Source organism: Sebastes umbrosus, chromosome 14 (genome assembly GCF_015220745.1).
Source record: "Sebastes umbrosus isolate fSebUmb1 chromosome 14, fSebUmb1.pri, whole genome shotgun sequence".
NCBI classification, from domain to species: domain Eukaryota; kingdom Metazoa; phylum Chordata; class Actinopteri; order Perciformes; family Sebastidae; genus Sebastes; species Sebastes umbrosus.
In genome coordinates this window covers 20636174-20660556 of record NC_051282.1, presented here as the reverse complement: position 1 = coordinate 20660556, position 24383 = coordinate 20636174, and the positions used below count along the sequence as shown (strand labels likewise).

Sequence of the window (24383 nt, the reverse complement as noted above, 5' to 3'; positions counted from 1 at the left end):
GGCTGAGTTAGCTTTTTCATCACAGATATTTACACCTAGATGGATATATGCACAAAAAATCCTAAATCTAAACACAAGCTGTTAAGATGCTAAAATGTAGATGAACATAATATACCATTCCCATCAGTAAACGGTGTTCAGCTGCTGAATGCATAAACATGACAGATTATATTAACGGGGTGCCAATAAAACACACAGTTATCAACTGCTTAATGGAAATCTTTTTTTATTCTCCCCAGCAGTGAGCCAACATGATGGAGCCCATCTTATGGAGATGGGACACAGTGGTGGATGGGCATGATGGGGGTCTTCTTTGACATTTGAATGTTAAAATGGCAAAAAAAAACAATCAGCACATTTTATAATATATTTATGACAGGCCAATAGCCTCAGAGATAATTATATGCTCATCTAAAATGCACATCTCCCTGTCTAATTATTCTGCTCTTGTTTTAATATGCAGAACCTTCATGTGAAAGCAGACTAACTTCTGGGGTTTTCCCTTGAGACAAATCGTAACATACTGTAATGCATGAGGTCTGTTTCTTTTTAAAACAGGACTGCTTGCTGTAATGATAGGGTACAAAACTGGAGATACGATTTTGGCTTGGCTCAAGTCAATGGTTTCATCTCTCAAACAAAGTTAAGGGCTCTCAAATCAGTTTCAAGTTACCTTATAACTGCAAACGAGATGTGGTTAATTATTCATCCTGTGGGCAACCTCTCATAAATACATTTCTTGCCAACCGATTCCAAAGACAAGGAAACTATCTCTCTGCAACCAAGGCAAAAGCCAAACTTGTAAAAGTAGATGCGCCACAAACCACCTGCCATGACATGGCTGAACTTTTGCAGCTTTTAGGTCGTGAGCCTAGCTGGCAGAAAGCAGACAGACAGCACTGCCCTATTTCCACACAAGGCTGTGGTTAGTTAGATAGCCTGAATGCAGATGGCCTGGTTAAGGGCTTGGAAAATAGGCTTGTTGAATAATGCATACCACATAGAACAGTACATCCAAAATCAAAACTAAATCAATCCACAAATTACTGTTACATATTAAATATGCTAGACTCAAAGCCTTTGAGACTGTCATTGTTGAAACTCAGACAGGAGGACAAATTATCTTTAAAAAGAATCGTTACCACAGTCACGTGTCAGTGGTGATGCTTGATTACTTCCAAGTAGGAAGTAATGATACCAGAAATGTAGTAGTCGAAACCAATACCAGTGAAATTCCATGATTCTCGATACCAAAATCATCATAACAAAAGTTAAAAAAATAAATCCCATGTACTTCAACATACAGACATCCCTTTATTACGGTTTAATACTGTTTTTTGTTAGGAAGTTAAACAAGTCATAATACCCTCTCTAATATCTATTTTATATTGCTGATTTCAACACAGATTTATTGTTCGCAATAGGGATGCACCGATACCAATACCAGATCGGATATCGGGCCGATACTAACTCAAATAGTTGGATCGGGTATCTGTGACAATGGGGCAGATCTATGCAATTTAGATCCATATTCATATACTATATACATTATACATTGTAATTTGTATTCCTGTTTAAGTTTTTTGACCAATTTGTTGCCGCAATAAAAAGGTTTACACTCGAATTGTAATTCCTGTTAATTGTAATTCCCATTTATTACCAAGTTGTTGGTGTACAATTTATTATTTTAATAATAGCAATTAAGTAAATTTATATCTATGTATTGTTTATTACAAAGTTAGGAAAGCAATGTTTAAGTCAAGGCTGATGGCCTTAGACATACATGAATGATCCCGGTCACTTCCACACAGCGAGGCATACAGCTTATTAATTAAACACTGGTATCGGATCGGTATCGAGACTGACAAAGTCGCACTGGTGCATCCCTAGTTTGCAATGCAGCATTATAAGGGACGAGTCGATAGTGAGATCCCAAACACATTTTCTATCGTCCCCGGGACGATGGGACTCCATGTGTCTCGTCATGAGTACCGTCACGTTTTCAGAATTTCTAAGTATGGGTTCTCGTGACATCCCTACTTGCAACACCTCCAATATGAAATAAATGTAACCAAAGCCACCTAATCTCAGTTTTCCTCCTTGTTCCATGTCTGTTGATCATTTTTAGTTTGAAGAAAGAACACTAGAAACGGGAGAGGACCTCAGGGCTACAGAGGAGTATGTCTGTCTCTCCCCCCCCCCCCCCCCAAGACAGTGACTGCCTGTACAGGCCTGATGGATCTCCACTGAGCATGGTTCAACTGCAGTCACAGTGAAATCCCTCAGGACCATCCATCTTCCACCTGACGGTCAGAGGCAGATGACAGCCGGCACCTCATCGCGATTAATGAGCACCACTTGATGCAAAGCTGGAGATATGACATGATCATCTCTCTTGTTTTACGACCTCTATCTCTTTACCCGACACTTAAATATAATCATTTACAAATCTGTAATCTGTAATAAAGATACAAATAATTCTTTAATGTGGATGAAAAAACCTTTTGGACATTCTAGTCAGTGGCTTCACTGGACTCACACCAGATGGTGTGCTGTGGCCTTATGATGATGGGACCACCCAGGTCAAAAGGGTTGCTCACTATGTGTTAAAATAGAGTTATTCAAGCATTTATTCCCCCCCTCGATAAAGTACTTGCATGCAACTGTTGTGAGAGGTAGTGCCAAGACCCACAGGCACATGGTAATGCATGTACCCTTGCCAAGACTGTGAGGGTAAAGAAGGGGGTTGTTGGTTCAGCTGGAGGATAATACAATTCCAGCTCTTTCACAGAGGGGTAACCTTGGAGTGAAAAGAACTTATCAACCAATTCTCATGAGAGGCGGACCAACCACAGCATTGATGCTAACTCTATCTTTGTCTCATTCTGTCACGCTCTCCAATCCTCCAACAAATCATCCGCCCCCCAACCCATCATAGTGCTTGTAGAGGGAGATAAATCTGGAGGCCGCAATCAAGAGATCACATTTCAACCTAAATGTCGTGCTCTTTATTTCACCAGCCTGCTCTTTTCGCCTCATGAGAGAGAAAACTAACAACTCTAGCCTATTTTTAAAACAGTGGGTCTCGCATCTGGTTTGCAAAAAGTCAACCAGATGGACGTCTACATTGAGGCGGTGTTGGGGATATTTGAAGAAAGCTCTGTGAGACAGAAAGCAGACTGTGCAAGTGGCAAGAGGGGGAGATCTGTTCATGTCTGATTGTTTCCAGGCCTCCTTTAGGGAAGTGCTGTAGCCACAGAGGGTCAAAGAGCACGAGGGTGATCCCGTGTCTCATTAACATGCTGTTACAATTAGCTGGACTGCCAGGTAGGACGACAGGCTGCTCAGCTCTAGCCTCTCAATCAAAACCACCAAAGAAAAATGTGTCTGTCGAGGGTCATTTCACACATGAATGAAACTGAATTATTGAATTTAAAAGCAAAATCATAAGCCTGGTCATTAGGGATGCATTTCTCAGCTGGACATCAGAATCTGCCAATATTTTCCTTGTTGACTGATGTTTATGTGTTGTGTTGCATCAACTCTCCACCGGCTAATGTTGTGTTGGGTATTTGTGGTCGATATCTGACAACAGTAACCAGCTACTGATTCGGAATAGAAGCTACTGGCTGGACATGTATGTACAGTGTATGCTTAAAAAACAAAGGTCAGGATCATAAAAGAGAAACAAAAACAAATTCAATTACCTTTTAACAATTATTTTTTAACCTTTATGTTTTCCTTTACTTTCCTACTTGGAGCCGTGTTCTTCCCTTGATCGGCCACACTTCTGCTGCACTCTCTCACCACTTTTTCACAGCCCCTGGGGTCTTTCCTGGTAGAGCTGTCAGTATTTCTGTTTATGTGTGTGTGCTGGAGTGCTTCTGGCTTGGCTGCCTGTTGCTGCAGTGATGTGGGGGTATTTCAGTAGTCCTCCACACCCCCCCCACATCCCCTTTCCTGTGGTGACGCCGGCCGCCCCGGGCTGGGTCAAACACTCCCTGATGGAAGGGTGAAGCTGCTGGGGACGGGGCAGGCTGTGAGACGAGTCCCTCAACATCATCTGAAGGGCAGTGGCATGTCACACTTGCTCTACCTCCCGTCACTGTTGTCACACCCTGACAATGGGCGCCATAAGCAGTACGACATGGGGAACTCCACTCCAGGGAGCCAATTAATGCAACACGATCTCTCAGGTTGCCTGTTACACGGCATTGCCCCGCTGAGTGAAGTATGCCAAAACAATAACTCTTTCAAATGGTACTGCAGGGCACAATGGACAAGCTATTTTCACAGACTTCCTATCTTTGTATAATTTTATAATCATCATATTTCAATTTTATGGTTATATCACCTCTAAAACTAATATACATTTGGTTGGCTTTCCTGCTCCCCCGGTCTGCTTTATGTCTCCTGGAATACAGCACTATCAGAAAAACTAATGCGTGCTTCATCTCCTGAGAGTGTTGTGTGTGGGTGCAACACAAGCACCCCAACAATAAAACCCCCAAGGGCTTCCTCTGCTGCCTGATCTCTTGTTATGTCAGAGAGCATCTCGCTCAGACTGAAAAACCCAATATCATACTGTAGCTCAACATTTGAAGGCTTAAAAGAGTACGAGTCTCAGCTGTACTGTCAAATGTCCATGTGAGTAGAGAGCTGAGCTACTCAACCTGTTTTTGAACACACGGAGGATGGATCTCTCCCCTAAAGGTCTTCCTGTGGGACATACTGCCTCTTTCACTACCCACTGGCCCATTTCCTCCCCATCCCACCAGACCTCAAACCATCCCACCTCCTCGTCACGGCTCGGCTGGCTAGCTGCCACTCGCTACTCCTCGCTCCCATCATATCTCAAGTCTAAAAAAGGGGTTCTGCACAGAGTAGTCAGGCACGGCTCAGTTCCTCTCGCCCACAGAGCTACTGTGTCATTTGTGTGCGTGCAATGTGAATCGGTGAATAAGGCAACAGGGGAGCATGGGTAATGGGGAATGCAGACAGAACAGAGCGGAGCAGAGCCCTCTTGATGACGTGCTCTCCAAGATTGAGTCACACAGTATGTGTGTTGTGTTTGCCTGCATGTGTGCTGGGGGATCATAGGATCAGTGTCTACACACATATAGAACACCCTGACAGTCACAGCTATGCCACATTACACATCAAATGCACATATTGACATGTCAAACACAGAGAAATCAAACACACACAGACGCCACAAAGACACATGCTTACTGCGTTTTGATGGTAAAGCGTAACATTAAAGCGCCCAGTGGTAATTTGTGTAACTAATTACTTTTTCAATCTCTGATAAACAGTCAAGGCAAAAATATCTTCCCCTCTAATTATCAGATTAATGATTTTCATCATAGTAACTGTTGTTCTTCTAAGTGTTGCCTGTCTGGATGAAAAGTGAAGCAATAATTCACTGTCTCCCAGTTGAAATATTTTCACTATTTAAATGTTTATACAAGTACAAATATTATGCATTTTTTTATTTAAAGGAGCTATGAGGTACTTATCCATAGTCAGTTTATTACCTACAGTAGATGGAGGTCGGCACGCCCCCAGTTTGGAGAAACAGACCACAGTTACCACACGGGAGCAAAGCAATGTACTGCTGTGGACGGGGCCGACAACAAAACGTATTTTAGCCACCTAAAAGAAAGGCTCACCTAAAAAACTCAGTATCAGTTTAAGTGTACGCTATATTTAGAATATTTTCGCCCGTTTACCTTCCTGAGAGATAGCTATACAGTCTATGTTTCTGACGGGGAACTGAAGCTGTTATGCTCTCGCAAAAGCACCCAGACTCCATTGAAAGAAAAAAGTAATTTGACATTGCAGAACACAGGGGTTGCTGGTCTACTGCTGCCTCCATCGGTTAGTTTGTTTGTGTTATTGTGTGACTTTGGTGAATCCAAACTAACCAACTCCCGTGTTCTGCGAAGTAAAATTACAGTTTTTTTCAATGGAGTCTGGCGGAAACTTTTTAAAGGTGGGCCTTTCTGTTAGATGGCTAAAATATGTTTTGCTGCTGCCTCTGTCCACAGCATTACATTGCTTTAGTTCCTTGCGGTAACGCTTGTCTGCTTCTCCGAACTGGAGGCGTCCCGACCGTCATCTACTGTAGGTAATACACTGACTATGGATAAGTACATCATACAACCCCATTTCAAAACACCCAAACTATTCCTTTAAATCTATTTTCCTTGAATCCTCTCAAAAATGTAGTTTTTCCCAAATTTTACATTCAACAAAAGAGACAAAAAGTGCAACAAGTGATTAATGAGGAATGAATTACTGCACAAACTAAATCAACAAATAGAGGTGATCTGATAATTATGTGTATTGTCTTTTTTTGGAGCAAGCCCAACGCCGTTCCCTGCACAAGCACTAGACACGAAGAGCCAAAGAGTTCTTGCCCTGAAGGATTACACAGCTCAGTAAGCCCCAGTGTGCTTGGATGAGGTAGGTGGGAGGTCATCATGAGAACAACCCCCCTCCCTTCCCCTCCTCAAGTCTGGGCTGCCCACCACTACCCCAAGGCACCACACTTCCAACATCCAAGATGGTTACACAAACTGACATCTGAATCTTGCCACACAGAGCTTAGAGGGCAGACATAATTCAGCCTCTAACAGACTCTACTGCCTAAATCTGGAAGGACAGAGGCATCCATAGAGAGAGAGAGGTAAAGATTTTGTATGCAAGAAAGAGAGATAGGAAGGAGAAGAAGCTATTGACACAAATTGAGAAAGAGAGCCAGTTTAATGAGCTTAATGTTAGCTTAATTTGTTTAGATGTTTTGGCGATGCTGTGCAACCTCAATGCCAATAAAGCAAATTAAATCAAATTGAAAAACTAAATTCTCATAGGGGGGAAAGAGAGAAGGAGAGGGATGGAGAGATAAATACAATGTCAGTAACGTTTTGCCTTGGCAACAAGGCATTGTTATCTGTGATGCCCATAAAGCGTCTTCGAATTGAATACAGATTTTGGAAATAGGAGAGGCGAGGGAGGGATGGAGAGAATAAAGAGAGACAGATGAGGGAAAGAGAGTCAGGGGGAAGAGAGAAGTCAGGCCTGTCACCGTTTGTCACTGTAATCTCTCATGTGGGCGACTGCTTTAATTCTCACAGCGGTACTCTCAGCCGCACATCATGCAACTCATCGCACCATCTTTGTGCAAGTCTTGCAGAACACGAACGTAATGTGTGAATAGGCGAGAAAATCGAAGGTCTGAGAGGAGACGTGAGACGCGTGAATCAAGCGCTCATCCAGGTGGCCTATTGTGCACGCTGTTACCTTGAATGTAAAGCCAAGGTTCTGCTGTTAACACTCTTTCCGTGCTCTGATAATAAGTAGAAATCCCCCAGAGAACTCTGAACAAGCTAAAGAGCACCAAACAGTCTCATAATTACTGGCCCACAGAGAGAGAGTGGAGGTCAATGCTATCGAGCTGTGGAACCACAGAAAAAAAGTGCTGCTGTACAGCTTAGATAATTCTGTCACAAAGCATGCATGTTTAAGAGTCCATTTGTTTCCACTATCAGTCATGAAACCACTCAATACATCCAGTATGGCACGTCTACGGGTTTGGTCATAAATCTTATCGCACCTTTCGGCGCTCAACGCACATTTGAATGCACACATGCAAGCCAATGTCAGGCTCTCCTGTGGCTTCTCCATCACACCGCCCTCGTTATCCCCAGCTGCTTTCCTCACGCTTTCCATCGCCTGCCATCACCAATGGGGCCAATTATTTTCTGCAGAACCTATTTCATGAGCTCAGTTCAGGTGAGTGTTCATGTGTGCATGCTTATTGCTAAGCATGAGGGAGAGAGACAGACAGGGAGAGACACAAAGAAAGAGTCTCTTTGCTTTTGCAGGGTCAAGTCACATCCAGTTCGAGATTTCCTCACGGTCAGCTTCCTGTCAGTCTGTGGTCGTCCTCTTCTGTAGGCAAGGTGTCCGCTGTCAATCTCAGCTCTCACTCACTCTAAGTGATTGTGTCTGTCAGGTCATGTTGGTAATTCTCTAGAAGCTGTGTTAAATAATAACAGAATAATCCTTGAGGGGGGGGGGGAGACACAGAAAGGGGTTGTTTCTCCCTGGATTCCCTCACAATCTCCTGCCAAATGTGCACTCCACTGTTTTCCCTGTTTAGCGGAGGATGTTTGAAGGTTGTTTTATCAGCTCATATTTATGATTTCTACCTCACACCGCCTCCCATTGACAATGCCAACTCTGTACAAGCTCTGTGCCCCCATTCAACTAATGTGTCTGAGTGTCCCAGAACAGAGTCTGCCAAGTTTACAGGGTTCAATTCTCACTGGGGCCACCCATACATCTAAAAATGCAACACTCCTGGCACTGTCAGGTACTTTGGATAAAACTATTCAGAAAATGGCACACTGTTGCTGTCAGATGAAAATCTATATCTCCTAAAGCACCCAAAGGTTTTTACTGCTTAAAGCTGCACTTGGGACCTTTGCACATTGGTGCTTTAATCTCCAAATGACTACGTTTATATGCACATGGTTTTTGACCCTTATTCTTACGAAACTGTTTACATGGCTAATGAAAATGAGTATTTACTCGTGATTAATTGCATGATTGCCGATAGTTAATCACGATTAATTGCAAATTAATCAAATTTTTTTATCTGTTCAAAATGTACCCTAAAGGGCGATGTGACAAGTATTTAATACTCTTATCAACATGGGAGTGGGCAAATAGGCTGCTTTATGCATATGTATGTATGTATTTATTACTGAAAATCAATTAACACAAAACAATTACAAATATTGTCCAGAAACCCTCACAGGTCAACCCACACAATCATAACATGGCAAACTGCAGCCCAACAGGCAACAACAGCTGTCAGTGTGTCAGTGTGCTGACTTGACTATGACTTGCCCAAAACTGCATGTGATTATCATAAAGTGGGCATGTCTGAAAAGGGGAGACTCGTGGGTACCCATAGGACCCATTTTCATTCACATATCTTGAGGTCAGACGTCAAGGGACCCCTTTGAAAATGGCCATGCTAGTTTTTCCTCACCAAAATTTTGCGTACATTTGGAGCGTTATTTAACCTCTTATGCAACGAGCTAGTATGACATGGTACCAATGGATTCCTTAAGTTTTCTAGTTTCATATGATACCAGTATATTCACTCTAGCTTTAAAAACCGAGCCCACTACAACCTCGCAAGTTGCATTAATGCGTTAAAGAAATTATTGGTGTTAAAATCCATTTACGTTAACGTTATTATTATCGCATTAACTTTGACAGCCCTAGTTTAAAAGTAGTATAATGTCAGCCAGTTGGTTTGTGTACAACGCACAGAGCTGGCCGTAACCAGGCAAGAGGCTGTGTGTCGCAAATTGCCAAAAAACACCAATTGAGACACATATTCTGAATGTGCTGTATACATGTCCAAAGAATGCTCCTAAAACCTGAATAATATCGGCATATACCACATGTCTTAATCTAAAAATGCTTAATTTGGAATAGGGCCTAATTCAGAATATCCAAATGGAACATGCTGTTTACATGACCCGTATCAAATTCAGAATATTGTCATATTCGGAATAATAGTGGATTATTAGTGTGCGTGTAAACATAGTCAATAATAATAAGAAGTGGTTTGAAAGTTTTGAAATAACGTTATTTATTTATTTATTTTTAGAATGTGCTCAGCTTCTGTGTAGGAATTAGTTTAATATTTTTTTTTTATGTGTGGATTAGTTACTTCCTGTGCACGAAAAATACTTTACCAGAATACTTTGTTTTTAGGCAAACAAACGGAGACCATGTCGTCTCAGTTAGGAATAGGATGTGCTGACCGGACTGTTTGCTGCATGTCGTTCCCCTTCTCTCTTTTCCTGCCACGGTCAAATAAAGCCACAAAACGCCCCAAAAACAATCATAAAAAACATCTCTTGCAGCACTTCTTTAGACGAGTGTGTCCAGTTGTTAATTTGAGCATCCTTTTTAATTTTGATTAATTAATTTTTCCATGAGCCAAAGCCTAATTGAATTTCACAGCACACGGAAAACTGCATCTCCTCCCAACTCCAATAAAATCATGAGAGTCAATAAAACTGGAGTTGCAGGGTTTTTATCTGACAACAGCGCTTGCCAAGTCCCTCACAGCTACTGGAGGCACTCATCGTCTCTGATCAGATATAACTATGTTTAATACTCCCTCGTGGTCTGCATTGCTTTAATTAAACAGTGTTGTCAGATCTCAAAGCATTCCTCTCATTACATTCATTACCAGCGTGTTTTCTCATTTCCCCACCGGATCTGTGGCTGTGTTTGCCAAAGATGTGGAGAGTGTGGAGTGCGACACAAAAGTGTGTTTGCCCGACACCCGATGATGACCAATGAAAGGATAATAGTTGACACTGGAGCGTTGACACCTGGGTCTCCTCACCAGTCCTCTCCTTTCTCTCTACTGCTTGTCATTTCACTGTTTGCTCTCCCACTTTGTCTTTCTCTCTGCCACTCAATCTTTGCGTCTCTTGGTTCCTAAATTCATTTCTTTTTTCCCCGTCTCACACTCTCTGTCTCTTTCTTTACATATATCCCTTTTTATATAGCTCCAGTAAAGAGTTGAGATTGATACTGGGAAACAATTAAGGTCAGACTAGCGGTGTGCTGAATGTTTCCACCCTGTGGAAAATGATCTATCACTTCCTCAATAACATCTGACAGAGGCAGCTGTTTTGAAAGCGCTCACAATGAAATCGTCTGCCTGAGCTTCGGGCGCAACAAAAAGGGAAGCCAGAGGAATTCTTATGGGTATATGCACACACACAAACACAGGATGTGGAAATGTGGCTGTTTCTTCTCTGTGTCTATCTATGTAAGACTACAGCTCACTTTGAACAGGAAGTGAGAATGTTACAGTGGCTCTTATGTGCAACGCTACCAGATGTTGCCTCTCTCTGATCCACGTCCAATGAAACTTTGCACAGGACCTCTCTGAAGTACTGGCCACATACAGTCTGCGGTCCTCAGAGTTGCAGCGTGACTGAGACTGGCATGTTTATCACAGCCAGACAGCGGAAGATGAGGATGAGCAGGAGGCTGATTAACAACAAATTTCACCCTGCCAGTCCATGTGCCACACATCTCCGCTGCATCTACCCTCCACCTCAGACACACAATGCTCGTATGAAATGACAGCCTGCCGAAAGATGACAGGCAACTCTGCAAGAAAATAAGAGAGATGTTGTCTGTGCAGAAGCAAAATGCGTTTTTTTAAAGCCCCGGAAACATCAAGTGCAATTGAAGGAGTCGATATGGGATTTGCAAGTCTGAGCATGAAGGTTTCTACGGCTATAAATAAAACCATTACAGGACAACGAGGCCACAAGTTTCCCGAAGCTCAATCGCTGTCTCTCGGACTGCGTGCCCCGGCATCCTCAATACTCCGGTCTGTCAATGCGGCCGCACAGGCATAACCTTGACTGCCGTCTGCAATGCAGCGAATGGCGGGGAGAGGAAAGTGCCCCCGCCTGCCACCAGAGAGCTGTACTGCTGCTGCAGTACAGGACACCTCTGCTACACTGTCCTCCCCTCCTCCACCCTCCCTACATCTCACCTCTCCTCTACTCCCTGAATGGGACCAAAGAGTGGGGGAGATAAAGGACGAGAAGCATCCTGCACTGTCCTCTGACAGATGTGCCTCGTGGTGTTAATAGACCATCACACAAACATACACACACATCGTCACCACCACCACCACCACAGCCTGTCCTGGATAGCGGTTCTGTTTGAGGTGCATTGAAGAGAAATTCACAAAGGGACAAACCACGGGATTCGTAATCGATGCCTCCATTTCTTGCGACACAATCCTAAAAGAGGTTCTGTTTTCCCTTCAACACCTCCTCATCTACACCTACACACACACACACACACACCTACACAGCCTCATTGTAAAACCCACACATTATTGTGGAGGTACACACCTGCCTCCAGGTGCAGCACACTCGCTCTCCAAACGCCCACCATGGATGTATTTTAAACATCCAGAGCTGTAGCGAGTAGAGAAAGAGGCTAAAATTGGCAAGTGTTCAGAGAAGTCCAGTCACCTGTGTAGGTGCAGAGGACTCCGTGTGGGTAGAGGAGCAGGCGAGATTACTATAGCGCAACACACATAGAGCCTTTGGTAAGGCTATTGTTTTCTCCCAAACCCCCGTCTCTGCTCAGCGTTTGGCAAAAATAAGACTACATCTCTTTGCAGGCTTTGATCAATGATGCATTTTCTCTCTGACACATTCCACGCCTGCGTCCGTGAAGCCCACTCAACTCTATAAATAATCCCCGTGAGCCTGATCCTTGGCTGAGCTCCTTCTGTCTCGTCAAGAAGCTGGCAAACCAACTCATGGACTGTTCCAGCGGAAAAAACAAACAAACTCTGGTTTGGTATTTGCACCCGCTTCTCTTTGATCTGCAGGATGATGAGCCGTCTTACGCAGCTCCCTCCTTCTCCTTTTCTATTAGATAATCATTCTCCATTGCACTTAATTGGTTAATAAGCATACTTGGACCATGCCTTGAATATTTTACATTGCCTCTAAAATGTTATCATACCAGTTAATGGAAGGCAACAGAGCACATTTGCTCTGCACTTAAGTACAATTCTGAGGTACATGTACTGTGGCGGACTCAAGCTGTCTGAGGAGCAACTGAGAAAAAATAAAAAGAGCACCAGCTACATGCTGTGGGGCACAAGCACACATTAAGTTTTGTAACATGTAGGATTAGGCCTATATGGCACTTCATCATGTTTTCTCTACTGGAAGGGCACCCTAGAGGGCACTTTATCACATGTTCTCCACTGTAAGGGCACCCTGAATGGCACTTCATCACGTTTTCTCCACTGGAATGACATCCTAGATGGCACTTTATCATGTTTTATCCACCATAGGAGCGTCAAAGAGGACTCTTTTGCTGTGGTTTGTTCAAACATGGTGACATGCACTTTTTACTCGATTGTATTTATTTTGATAACAATATTTATTCTACATACAAATTAAGATATAACAACCCAACCCACAATGAGCCTGTAAAATATGATACATATAGAAAATAGTTGCTCCACCTCAACCCACTACACTAAAATACTGCTTACAAATTAACAGATCAGTAACAATAATCCAATTATGTAATATGTAATAATACGGTTAACACTGCCAAGGGGACATTCTGCACAGTGAGTCATTTGAAGGCAGGATTTTAATAATGTATTTTTGTGATGTGTAATTACTACTTTTGCTTAAGTAGAGGATACTTGTTCCACCACTGGTTGGGGCAGACTAGTGATAACTGGTAAGAGCTGGGAGCTGCTGAGATGAATAACAGTTTCATTAGCTTTTTCTCCCAGTGGTGGAGACAAATGTAGGACATGGGAGGAAGAGGGTGTGTTTGTGTGAATGCACAGAGAAGGGAGGGTGGAGGACACGGGACCAGAGTGGTTCAATGTTCCCACTTTGCAGAAGAGCTCTGGGTGAAGGTCACCTTTGTGTTTGCCCGGAAACACAACTGACAGGAGTGCAGTGTGGAGGACTATCCTGCACTGACTGGGTTTGGCGGATTGATACTAGTGGTGGATCAGCAGAGGAAAGACATGGGTGCAAAACAGGGTGACTCTTCAGGAAGAAAGAAGGCGGTTGATGTGCAAGGGAAGAACAGGTAGAACAACGGTTCCTATTTTTAGGTCTGGCCTCACTCCTCTACTGCGAAGAGGGGGAGTTAGGATTCCCTGAACAGCAGGAGGGGAGGTGAATCTGATGACGATGCGTAAGAAAGCCACGCTGATATCCAGGCCTCGATACAAGCTGACCCAGTTTCCCTAAAAGCCCTAGTCGCCACATCAAACTGAACTCATCTCTCCTAGCAAGGACATGCTCTTGTTGCTAGAGGTCATGTGAAGATGACGGAGAGAAGGAGAATCAGTGCTAAATCTCCTACGGTATCTCATGCTGTCCCTTTTTCTTAGGCAAGATTGATACTTCAAAACAATCAACGCATTGTATGTAATCGTGTGCAACATGATCTTCAGGAGTTCTTTGGTATAAAAACTGCCGTTTGAGGGGAGGGGTGCTGCATTATTGTAAAAAGGAACAACTAGTGGAAAGATGAGTGCCTCTTAGCCGCAATCCTGGGCTTCATGGAGACCAGACCACCAAGAGTCAGAAAAAACTCTAGGTTTACTTTACTTAATCACAAAGTCTCTGTCTTTTGGAAGAGAAGTATCGACTTTCAGCCGCTCTCAAATGGAGTCAAATACACTTTGAGATTATGTGTAACCCCTTTGTGTTTGCATGAATTCTGGCTTGTAACGCAGCCTTAAAAAAGATAATCTTAGCACTACTACACTAACCTATGTAGATCTACTTGGATCCCAACTGCACACATATACACACTCCCACAAAGCTTCAAGGAGAAACCGTATCAAATGGAGGAAGCACCAAAATGAGTTTGATAAGCGAGTGAAGCACTGTTGCTGCTATTTTAGTCCTCTGTTGTGTTATCTCTTCATGTGGTTGACTTTACAGCTCCCTGTGGAGTACAAAAAAAAACCTTGTAAGCCTTCAACCAGCAGCTACAGAAGCAGTAGGTCTGCCAGCAGAACCACATCAGTGTTTAAGGGAGGACCTGGCAGGGCTGGGTCCACAGCCCCTGTCATTAAACCTCTCTGTGGGGAGCTATGAGGCCTGGTTCCTGGAAGACAACTTTGGTCCTAACCAGCATCACCTCGGCGAACACTTCCCAGCTTCACTGCACCCTTCTCCTATTCTCTAACCAACAAGGCTCTTTAGAGATGGAATATTAAAACCGAAATAGCACACATAGATGGGGGCCTCATTTCAATGGTAGAAACGATGCCCAAAGTCACATTATTACTCACATCTCTCCAAGGACAACAAAGGCTTTTGTTGGGCATTTGCTTAATTATGGAGAGAGAAAAGTGCAGAGCGTGGTACTCGATGTCCTTTAAAAAGGAAAAATACAAATCCCACTGCGGAGTGGCTGCTTTGACATACCAGGCTGGAGTGTGTGGGTGTTACAAGGGCATGTAGGGGGGGAACCAGGGTCAGAACAGCTGTTGGGGGCTTCAAGGGGGGGCGGTGGGCGCAACGGGAGAGAAAAACACAACAAAAGCTCCATTAATTCAAATAAACAATTTCCCCCTGCAGTGATAAATCCAGCTCTACCACAATAAAGTTTCTGCATTTAACAATAGAAGACCTAGTTATCTTTCTACCCTGAGAATATATATATAGTCTCTGGAAGAGAGTCTATAACATATATGCATATGTATAGTCTCTGGAAGAGAGTCTATATATATATGGGCTTTATGCTATCACATAGAGTGAAAGAAATTTCTATGTGAGCTTAAAAAATCAATACTCTTACAGCATAGATGGTTTTGGCGTTGACAGTCTCTCTGTGAAATGAAAGATCTTCTCCAGCTTAGTGAACTCAGCAGCATTTGAGGCCGGTACACCGGATGGTCAAATGCATTTGGGATCCTACAGGGCGCTCCTCTCCTCATCCATCTGCTGCTCCCCCCGACCCCTCCCTCACTTCCTTCCTCTCCTCCTATTGGCATCTCTTCTCCAGGTCTAAACAGACTCATCTGCAGGAAGCGCCATCCTCACCGGAGCTTAATATGACCATCATTTGTATAGCGTCTTTGTTATTTCCCTCCGCCTGTGCTGTTTACCAGAAGTTGTTCAATCACTGGGCTCTGCAAGTGGAAGCTCCTTTGTCACTTCCTGTACAAAGAGCTTATTGTGATTTAACATGCTGCATCTCTGAGCATCCTGGCTGATTTACTACACTCATTAAGGACAAGAGCAACGCCAGCTCTGCATCGCTCCACTGTACCAGCTTAGTGAGCGGGAGGGATTTAACAGTATTGCAACACTGCAGCAAGGTGATAATGATACCGCTGAAAGTTTTAGGTTGCAGTGGATGTTAGGAAGAAGTATGCGATGCCTTCCTCCACTGCTTTTATCTCTATGTTATGTTCTCTGCATACATGTTAATATCTTCCCTTTAGATCTGTTTGTATAGCAAGGGCACCTGAAGGACAAGAAATGTCACACGCACATGCACAGACAACATAATGCAAATTCGCAGCTGCTAATCTGATCAAACATAAAGGCGACAGAAAAACAACCCGGCGATGCATAATGCTATAAGATTGTCATCTGTGAATAAACCTGTTGTGTCCCTCGTCTCTTCTTCTAAGAAGAAGTTTCAAGAAAAACAGGAAGCAAAACACCACATACATACATATAATACACATACATTCATATTGTTTTTCCATCAGAGTAGCAGAGGGTTCCTACTCACAAAACACTTAATCATAGCTCTGCATTCTATTGATTTCACAAATGCCTCCTGAGCGGTGCCCACACCCTAACAGCTCCATCTGCATCCATCCTTCACACATAGAATTTTTTCCTCACGAGCTACGAGTGAGCAGCGTTGTCAATCAAAATGCAGTTGACTACGTTTTTGAACCGAGATTACGATCGACTGCCAATTTCTGGTGTACAACGAGTAATTGAAATTCATCAGCGGTGACCTTTCTTCAGGGGAACTAGGCAAAGCTGCATCCGGCATTTTTATTTTATTCACAAACCTGTCTGTGACAGATAACGGTGAAATTATGAGCAGGAAAAGGAAATGCAGAGAGTTCTCTCTCTTTTTTGCATATTGTCAACACATTAATTAAATGATAATCCATGGATAGATTCTGACATGATTTGTCAGGCTAATGGGAGTTCAGAAGAGGTTTAGCAGATAGCCGAACTCATCAGGTGATGAATGAAGCCTTGTTAAGACATGACAACGCAGGTATGTTGGCAGGCAGTGCGTTGAAATGATGAGTTTTCATTTACATCTAATTGCAAAGTGAAATGACAGATGAGAGCATCACACCGTATGGGTGCCTTTCCTCTGGCTGTAGCTGCTGCTGTACCAGTACTCCCCAGATTACAAGGTCATGCAAACAGATATGAACATTGATTTGGGGAATCCCTGCATGTTGCTCAACCCATCAAAGCCCATATTCAGGCATTTTCAAGATTAAATAAAGGGGTGAACAGAGCGCCAAAGTGGCCTGATCTGCTTTCCTCTGTCATAAGAGAGAAGCCCTCTGAGATAAAGCGTTTTGTTGTTTCTCTCTTGAAGAAGCTTAGCCTATTGGCATTTATACAACTAGTCAATGTAACAGCTTAAGAGCTTACATGTTTTTTGCAGACTAAGACGCCTGCATAGCCACCCCCATCCCTCCCCAATATCGTGAAACTGGACTAAAAACATTTTTTCCCCCCACCTAGAGTACATTATTTTTCTCTCAGGGAACACCTTTCTCACAGCAGATATTTTGACTTACCGGTGTAACTAATAACATTAATGAATAATAACATTAATATTGTCTCTGTTACGTTTAGGTACAGAGACATAAACTACAGCAGCAGATAGCATTAAGAAAATAATGTGCCTCAGCATTGGTTTTCCACGTTTTAGCCAGTATAGCAAAAGGAATGGCTAGTGAAAAACCAATTTGCTATATATTACATTCTGCATAGCAAGCAGTCTTGTATTAGATTGTCCCACAGAATTAATTAGACTGCTTATCAAGATAAGGAGAGTTGAGGCATGAAGTTGCTGAGCTGAAGTAGAGGACGGCAGAACCTGTAAAATATACTTTGCTGCTTTACAATCCTTAATCTAAAGAATCTGCTAAGAAGAACTAAAAACACTGATGTCACTCACAGCAAGGCCGAAGGTTTTAATTAGAAAGGCTTGTTGTTCAAACTGATGGCTTTTCTGCCGAGGGAAACATAAAAAACGATTGAGCAGTAATGTAGTGGTTGATGGTGTCCTCTCCTCAGGTAATAATTAAAAACAGATCTAATAAAAACTAGAGACCATCTTGTGATGGGATCACACCAGTAGCGACTCCAAATCGGGGGGGCCAAAGACCCATTCACTCCCCTTGCGCGGACCACGTCCATCTTCTAACTCGACCTTCATTTTGATCTCAATTACACACCTGGCATAATACCCAAGTATGGCCTGGTGATGATTTAGCCTCTGGGGGCAATGGCCAATATATTTGGGGTTCCGGTGTAGCCAGCGGATATCCAGATAACGGATCTGGGCCAAGACTTCCTCTTCTGTTCGCCGGAAATCGTCTAAAACGTCGTCAGACAATAGTGAATGGGTTCTGAGATTGAATTTCGGCCAAAGTGTTCTGCATTTTTTTTTTCTCCACACGGACTGTTTACCTGCATGCAACCAAAGCCTGCTCAAACGTGAATGGTCAATACCACTCAAAATACTAACGGACTACAAACGGAAACCAGAACGCTTCCAATACCAAAATCTTGTCCAGTTGCCCACCGATTCTGCATCCTTATGCAGATATCTGTTTATAGAGATTAGAAGAGCTGTAACAAGTTCCTCATCTAACTAACTATCTATCAAAAAACAAAATAAGTGTATTTAACAAAATGTCAAACTATTCCTTTAAGTGACGAGTAAATACAAATGTTGATCTTTCACTGATGATTCTTTGTTTCTTCCTGGCATGATGCACTTTATAACTAATCTGAAAGCTAGTCTATACTTTTGTGAAACCTTGTTACTGTACGAATTAATTTCAGTACTGTACCTTTGAGGTCTAACTGTCATGATATCTCTGTAATAACTATAATTGAGTTTGTTGTCCAATACTGTTGCTTCCAGTAAAAACTTCAAGCTCCATCTTTTAAACCTTAATTGGAAGTGTGTTCAGCTTACTGCATAGCTGTGCACCTAAATGCATAATGAGAGGAGAAGAGAGGTGCTGATTCAACTTCATGGTCACTTTGGAGATTCTGGTGCCGTTGAATTCTATTGCGTAATATACTGTACATACTCTAATCTGTATACTATACACAATATACAGTAATATGTTTGTGTTCATCCAGCATTCCTGCTATAATTCATTAATTTCAGATGTAGAGAAAAATGTACAAAGAGGTTAATAGAGTGGCCTGGTTGCGTAGCAACTCAGCGCTGCCTTTCATGTGTTAATTTACACTCAAAGAAGGTCAGAGACTCAAGGGCCAGCAGAAGAAGAGACGTCTGGAAACGATGAAACATATAGTCAGTTAGAAAGAAGCATTCGCTACCTCAGCCTGTTATGAACTCTTTATATGTGACCTTATAGTGCCTATAATCTATATTCAAATATATAATTCTTATGTAACCTTTATTTAACCAGGTTAAAGAGTAGGGGTGTGACGAAAAATATCAAGCCATGAAATATCGCGATATAAAAATGTGACGATATGCATTGTCGAGACAAAAAACTGAATCACGATATCAGGGCATAATACGTACATACGGGCTCTGGAGCTAAAGCTGCAGCCTCTTCCTGCTGCTCTGCAAGGCATATGGAAGGAGGCTGAGTACGTGTCATATCTGTGGGGTACAACACATGCGCAGTAAAATCTAGTCTGCCCTCGCCAAAATTAAACCAATCGCAACGCACGGCCACTGCTTCAGTTACACTGCGCATGTGTCATACACCCAAGAGCTATGTCCGCCCGTGACCCAGCCTCCTTTCCATGTCTGTGTCGGAGCTCCACACACATCAACACCCACAGGCGCAGTCAGTGAACAGCTGATCAGAGAGGCCGCGGTGGAGACGAGTTGACGCTGCGCTCGTTGCTGTAAGTCAGTGCAATAAAACTCTGCAAGCGTAAAGCCAAGATACGTTATTACACCTGTTCAGCAAGCATAAACATGATGAAACGGTAGGAAAACAACGTTTCAATCTGCTCTGTCCGCAGTCTCACATCCATCGCTGCTGTTTACACATAAACATATAAAATCGTATCGAGATCGTGAACCCAATATCGTGTATTGTATCGTATCATGAGCTGAGTGAATCGTCACACCCCTATAAAAGAGTCATTGAGATTAAAATCTCCTCAGGCAGCATAAAGAAACGTTACACCATAACAAGGCTGTGAAACTTATTATTGAATGGAATATTTGCTGCAGATTGCGTCATGTTTCCATGCATCATCTGATTCAACAGGGGACTAAAAATGATTCTGTGGGGACATATAGCTGTGGATGATGAGCATCAGCCAGGAAAAAAAGATGTGGGTGAGAAAGAAGCCCGGTGGGGGGAGAGAGCTGAAAGCTGCTGTGCACCACTCACTGAGCCTATAGTACATCCAGTTCCTGAGCTGTGCAGAGGTGGTCTGAAGGACACCAATCTAAGTGTATACCGCCGGTGCAGGAGGAAAACAATGGACATGGAGAAATGAGTCATCCTGTTTTAACTCTGTCCAAACAGTGTGAAAATGCAGAGGGGAATCAATACACAGGTTGATGGGAGTGTGAGAGAAGGTGAGTGAAGCTGTGGGTGTAATTCTAACAGTGTCAAAGGACGGATTACTGAAAAAGTAAAGGGCAGCGTAGATAGAGCTCTGTTTGGAAGCAAAAAAAAAATCGAAATGAAATCACACTTTATTTCCTCACTCTCTTGATGTTCTCATCAATCTGTCAAGATTAATTTCATTTTGCACGTTGTGTTACATCAGTGAGGATGCAGGGAGGAAGGGGTGATGGAAAGCTGTCTTTAGAAGGGCAGCAAGGACATTAGTGTGCTTATAGACTCTCTACTCTCTGTTTCTTTCTCTCTGAGTGCTGAGTCAGCATGATGCAAGCCTGCACAATATCCCATCAGTCGACCACTAGCCTCAGAGCATGCAAAAGTTTCACATTCTTTGCCTTTGGGTCACTGTTAGGGATGTCCCGATACCAGAAATTTAGTAGTCGATATGACTTGCCGTAGTAGTCGTGTTACTAGTGTTACGCGGTGTTCGGGCATACACCGATTACATTACTTGCCCACCGCTGTTTTGCTTTTTTTTATACTAATAAAACCATTTAGTTCATTTTTGCATCCCAGGGGTCAGATTTCACACGGGGCGAGAGATAGTTGACAGACAAGACGATGGCGGAGGATTTGGTGTCAAAGCGAAAAGCAAATAAAGTGCCTACTGTATTTGGCAATATTCCAGATTAATGCTATAAGGGAACCATAACGTTAATAGGGAATCACCGTTCGGAGGATGGAGCGGTCAACGCTGGCCAGTGCCAGGTGGAAACCTACTGTCGATACCAATACCAGTGAAATTCCACGATTCTTTTGTAAAAAAAACAAAAGAAAAACAATAAATCCCATGTACTTCAACATCCACTCCTTTATTACTGTTTGCATACTGGTTTTTGTTAGGAAGTTAAACAGGTCATAATTCCCTCTCTATTATCTATTTTATATCGCTGTGAAAACATCTTTCAAACAACTGGATTTATTCAAGTTCCTTACCAAAAACTACATTATATAAGATTACATTTGAACACATCATGGTAAAGTTGACCTTCATCCAATACTCATCTTTACTGAATAGAGCCTGAATGCATTATCATTGATGTAAATCAATGGCATCTCCCTAACGTTAACTAGCTCTCTTCCTGCTGATTTCAACACAGATTTGTTGTTAGCAATGTAGCATTATCAGGGGAAAAAAAATAGGTGAACAGGTCGATAGCGAGTTTACTGCGTCCCAAACACATTTTGTATCGTCCTGACAGGGCGTTGACTTGGTAACGAAGTATCGGTTCTCGTGACATCCTTAGTCACTGTTTGTCATTTCAATTCAGGTCCAGCTGTTTTGTGTGTCTCTTTCCCAGCAGACCCCCCCCCCCCCCCACAACGTCCCTCAAAAACAAAGCCAGACGTACATAGAAAACCCTATGAGGCATTACCTCACAGATGTCTCTGTCTCTCTCTCTCTCTCTCTCTCTCTCACAGCCACATACAGCCGACTCACCACTTTTTCCGGCTGATTGTTCAGCTTTCAGCTTCTGCTTTTTTAAAGTGAAGAGAAAACAATTCCAGTGGCACATCCTCTTTCACTTTCTGCCATGCTCTTAAACCAGACAAAGCTGTAACTAGACACACAAATAAACAGCCGAAAATAAGCCTGAACTGAAAACACAGAACTCACATCAAGATTCAATGTGATCAATGTTGTGTGAGAGTTTTAGCTCTTCTTTAACATTTAATAAAAACATATCACTATTACAAAACACGATAACCTTAGTTTGCCCTAGTTCCAATAGTGCCTTACAGCATAGAGATATTTTTAATCAAACGGCCTGCTTCCCGTCATAAAGAGCGTGTAGGAGTTGTACTGCTAACATGACTGGCTGAGGCCTGACGAGGCTTATGGGTATCGTTACAGGCTGGTTTTTCACCACATCATTGATGATACAATAGCTCACACCGTAGCCTGCTTGATACACATGAGCTTTAATCAACAGCAGAATGAATTCTGATGGATGACTAAAGTGGAAAATCACTGGTTGAGCCAGTCAGGTGGCACTGCCAGTCTTCCATCAAGGAATAAATCAAATTTTCGGGGGGAGTTGATGATGAACATTGACACACAATGGATGTTTGACTAGAGGCGTGAAATTATGCATCTCCTCCATCAAACATCTTGCAAACGTGAGGGAATTTAGGAGACATTTCTCATTGGTATGCAACCAGCACTCTCAGAGAGGTGACGAGGCTAGGACTTGAATGGTTTGGGAAGTTCACCTTTATTTGTCATTCAGAGGAGCGCATAGGCAATATATCCAGCTGCTTTCTCACCACTACTATACTCTACTTTTACAAGACGAGTCAGCTGGAAACGTTAAAAAAAAATCAGCCGGAGTCAGCAATCCAACTATTATCCAAGGAATCTGTCTGTCTGTCTGTATGTGTGCAAGATTGTATGTGTGTCCTTCGCATATCTCCAGAACCGTTCATCTGATCCACTTCACACTTGGTGGGTGTAATACTGGGGACCCATGGGAGTGCGGTGTAATTTGGACACGCGCCACATGAAAGAAACCCTTAAACTCTATTGGATTCGTCATATACTGTATATTAGGGCTGGGTGATATTGAGAAAAATCAATGAGCAGTTCTCCACAATGCTGCAAGCAGCACTTCTGGGGTCCGAACAATCGGCCCGTTCTGAACGGCTACGTCCCGAACAGGCACTGCAATAGTTTTAACCAAAGACTGCATATAAGAAGTGGACGTCGTCACCGTTACGTCACCAATTGGTTTGTGGACTGCCGTTTTGAAGCCTCAAGATCAGCATTTTGGCCGTCGCCATGTCGTTTTTTTGCAACCAGAAGTGACACAAGAGGGTGGAGCTAAGTACAAGCAAACAATGAATGAGATGTTTTTAGGCGACCAAAAAGGTTATAATTAACATTCATGAACTGAAAACACACTGAAAGGGTTAAAGTTGTAAGACGAAAAACACAACTCCCAGATCGAACAACGCCGTGGTAGCAACCTGTCAATCACAAGGTAGCCACGCCCTAAAGCATCCCCTGCTTTATGGTCTATCTGATTCTAAATGGGACCATAATTTACTAAATGAACATCATGCTGTATTGAAGAAGACTTGAAACTAGCGATTGAGACCATAAACTCATGTTTACAATGTTTACTGAGGTAATAAATCAAGAGAGAAGTAGGGTCATATTCTCATAGACTTCTATACAATCAGACTTCTTTTTGCAACCAGAGGAGTCGCCCCCTGCTGGCTATTAGAAATAATGCAAGTTTATGTCACTTCAGCATTGGCTTCACTTTTCAGACCCGGAGGTTGCCCACTGGTTTTAACAAACTCATGGTGCCAACGTTAGTGCAATTAGAGCTAATAAAATCTGCACCACAACAGTTCTGCCTGCAAAATCAACGGTTGTTGGCTAGAAATGACAAACCTACTTTTGTCTACCTCTGTCTGAAATCAAGGACCCATGTCTTCAAAACTTATAACAAAGTTTGTGGTATGTCTGCCACCATTATCATTGCAAAATGCATTATGAGTCATGTGAGAACAGGAAGCTGACAGATGTAGCATCCATAACCAAGGGGAGCAAACGGTACAGCTGTTGGAGAGCTGTGTGCGGATCTTTTTTTGTTTTTAAGATGTAAAGAGTAAGGACTCATTCTTAGCAGCAGGAACTGTGACTGAAACTGTCTGAAAGCTTCTGGATCACAACAAGACAACGCTGCACTGAGAACTTCACTGATCTAAACTAATTTTAGGTTCAGCTGTCAGTGGGCTATTAAGCTAATAGTTACCTGCTTTCTGTGATGGGCTGCAATTTTCACAGCTGACAGGGCGTGCGGTTCCAAACGCTGATGTTACTTTAGCAAGTTTGGCAGTAAATTCTGCTGTTTCTTGTGTCATTTCTGGATACCAC

The 24383-nt window shown here is 42.8% G+C and overlaps 1 protein-coding gene across 2 annotated transcripts in view; it reads right to left on the bottom strand.

The window, feature by feature from the left end:
* si:ch211-210g13.5 (inactive phospholipase C-like protein 2) overlaps positions 1-24383 on the bottom strand; it is a 78058-nt gene that overhangs the window by 32339 nt on the left and 21336 nt on the right. The window contains exons 1-2 of one of the 2 annotated variants that reach the window (XM_037791518.1): positions 11380-11400; positions 6116-6121 (exon numbers count right to left, since the gene is read on the bottom strand). The exons of the other annotated variant lie outside the window; for it this stretch is intronic. Coding sequence (XP_037647446.1) covers positions 6116-6121 — 6 coding nt within the window. The 5' untranslated portion in view covers positions 11380-11400. Of the gene's footprint in view, positions 1-6115; positions 6122-11379; positions 11401-24383 lie in introns of those variants that run through there. 2 annotated transcript variants of the gene reach the window in all.